General features: G+C 42.6%; 1 protein-coding gene across 1 annotated transcript in view; it reads left to right on the top strand.

The window, feature by feature from the left end:
- The window catches only part of LOC121923831, a 51,560-nt gene that overhangs the window by 5,531 nt on the left and 43,105 nt on the right, over nt 1–2,924 (top strand). The window contains exon 3 of the mRNA XM_042454674.1: nt 1,007–1,491. Coding sequence (XP_042310608.1) covers nt 1,024–1,491 — 468 coding nt within the window. The 5' untranslated portion in view covers nt 1,007–1,023. The remainder of the gene's footprint in view (nt 1–1,006; nt 1,492–2,924) is intronic.

Raw genomic sequence — 2,924 nt, 5'->3', positions numbered from 1 at the left:
GGTGTTTTTGTTATTTTCAGTTTTTCCATATTCACGGGGGTCTTGTGCCTCTAAGCCCAGCAAATATACCCAGTGGGTTCCCATGGCTGACCCAGGATTCAAACCCTGGTCGCCAGAGTCATAGTCCAACACTCAGATCAATGCACTGCCTCTCTCTTTCTCTCTGTCTCTGTATAATACACCGATTTGGACAATATTTGTTGTTGTGGTTGTGTTTCTTCAAGTCATTTCCCACTTACAGCCCAAGGTGAACTTATTACAGGTTTTCCTTGGCAAGATTTGATCAGAGGGAGTTTGCCCTTGCCATCCTGTGAGGCAGAGAGAGTGTGACTTGCCCAAGGTCACCCAGTGCGTTTCCATGGCTGAGCTGGGATTTGGTCCCTGGTTCCCATAGTCCTAGTCCAGCCCTCAACATTTGTGACTTTCACTTTTGCAGATTTGATTATTCACTGATTTGATTAATATTTTCTCTGTAGGAATATCTAACTCCTCCATCGCAACTCTATGGTCAACTTTAACGAAATATCACACTGAAGGACCTAGAGCTTCCTAGAGATAACATTCTGCTAGGCATTTGTAGCTCCTCCAGCGCTACTCTATGGTCATTGTCTGGCAGATGTTGACCACAGAGTTGCACTGGTGGACCTAGAGAGGCATTCCCTCGGGTAAAAACATAGTGCTTTTGTTATTTGCAGTTTTTCCACATTCACAGGAGTCCTTCACTCCTAACACTGGCAAATGTGGAGGGACAACTGTATATACTATACCTAATCTTACATAAAAGTCTTCCTTTTGCATAGTTTTTAGTAATATTTTTTTTGGGGGGGGGGGTAAATGTGTGAGCACTTTGTGCTGTTTTTGACTGGCAGCTTGAGGTTTGGTGCATGTTGGCTAAAGCTACAGATACGAAGTCTGTGTGGATATGGTGGGTCCATTGTATTCTCTATCTGGAGACTGTTTCATCCACTCATCCTGTTTCCCCATATATATTTTTTTCCTTTTCCAGAAGGAACTGACCAGTCAATGGGGCCAAAAAGAGCAAAACTCTCTCTTCCTGGCGAGACAGATGGGGCTAACACTCGGACTCCCATCCAGGCTCTCTGCGAGGAAGCTCTTTGTCCCATCTGCCTGGGATATTTCAGGGATCCAGTGATGACAGAGTGTGGGCACAATTTCTGTAAATCCTGCCTGGCTCCATGGTGGGAGAAGTCAGACCAAGACGCCTCTTGCCCTCAGTGCAGAGAAAAGATCCAGGAAATAAAAATGAGGCCAAATCGCAAGCTGGCTAGCTTTGTAGAAATAATCAAGAGATTTAGTCTTCCAGGGCCAAAAGAGGAAGAAAGAAAAGGGAAAGTCTGTGAGAAACACCAGGAGCCCCTGAAAATGTTTTGTGAGGATGATGAAATCTCTATCTGTGCAGTGTGTGACAGATCCAAGGAGCACCGAGATCATGAAGTGATTCCTCAGGAGGAAGCTTACCAAAAATACAAGGTTATTTTTTATTATTATATCTGTTTCTATCCCTCTATTTTCCCAGCACTGGTAAGAAATAAGTTTGACATTTGATAGGCCTTCACATTTTGAAAAAATCTTTTTTTTTTTGGTAGAATATTGATAAGAAATTATTAGAAGGAAACTGGACTCATGTTTAACTGATATTTTTATCATGTCAATAGAAACAATAGGAAGCCTGAAGAGCCTCTGCAATAGGATTGACCAACCGAAGCCAAAGGGTGCTCAACAATGGCTCCTCTTCATCCTGTAGAAGTGACCTCTGGGTCCCACAGTGGTCTGTCTTGGGCCCAGTGCTATTCAACATCTTCATCAATGACTTGGATGACAGAATTGGGGGCATACTTATCAAATTTGCAGATGACACCAAATTAGGAGTAGCAGCTAATACCCCAGAGGACAGGATCAAAATTCAAAATAACCTGAATAGACTAGAAAGCTGGGCCAAAACTAACAAAATAAAATTCAACACGGAAAAATGTAAGGTACTGCAGTTAGAACAGAAAAATGAAATGCACAGATATAGGATCTGAAACTATATGTGAAAGGAATCTAGGAGTCCAAGTAGACCACAAGTTGAACATGAGTCAACAGTGTGATGTGGCAGCTAAAAAGGCCAATGTGATTTTAGGCTGCATCAATAGATATATAGTGTCTGGATCAAAGAAAGTAATAGTGCCCGTCTATTCCACTTTGGTCAGACCTCACATGGAATATTGTGTCCAGTTCTGGGCACCACAATTAAAAAAGGACATTGAGAAACTGGAGCCATATGTCCAAAGGAGGGTGACCAAAATGGTGAAGAGTCTGGAAACCATGCCTTATGAGGAACGACTTAGGGAGCTGGGGTTGTTTAGCCTGGAGAAGAGAAGGTTAAGAGGTGAAATGATAGCCTTGTTTAAATATTTAAAGGGATGTCATGTTGAGGACGGAGCAAGCTTGTTTTCTACTGCTCCAGAGACTAGGATCCAGAGCAATGGATGCAAGATACAGGAAAAGATATTCCAGTTTAACATTAGGAGGAACTTGATAGTAAGGGCTGTTCAACAGTGGAACACACTCCCTCGGAGAGTGGTGGACTGGGTGCGGACAAACAAATTGAAACTTAGTCCAGACAAGATAGAGGTGCTCCTGGTCAGATGGTAGGCAGATCAGGGAACAGGGATCCAGCCTGTGTTAGATTGGGTTACACTCCCCCTGAAGACACAGGTTCACAGTTTGGGAATACCTCTGGAATCAGCTCTGAACCTGGAGGCTCAGGTCTTTGCAGTTACCAGGAGTGCATGTGCACATTCTAAAACTTGTGCAGCAACCGCTCCCCTTCTTTGAAATGCTGGATCTGGCCATGGTGGTAAATAATAATAATAATAATAATAATAATAATAATAATAATAATAATAATAATAATAATA

This window comes from Sceloporus undulatus, chromosome 2 (assembly GCF_019175285.1).
Source record: "Sceloporus undulatus isolate JIND9_A2432 ecotype Alabama chromosome 2, SceUnd_v1.1, whole genome shotgun sequence".
Classification (NCBI taxonomy): domain Eukaryota; kingdom Metazoa; phylum Chordata; class Lepidosauria; order Squamata; family Phrynosomatidae; genus Sceloporus; species Sceloporus undulatus.
This window is presented reverse-complemented; position numbering and strand designations above follow the sequence as displayed.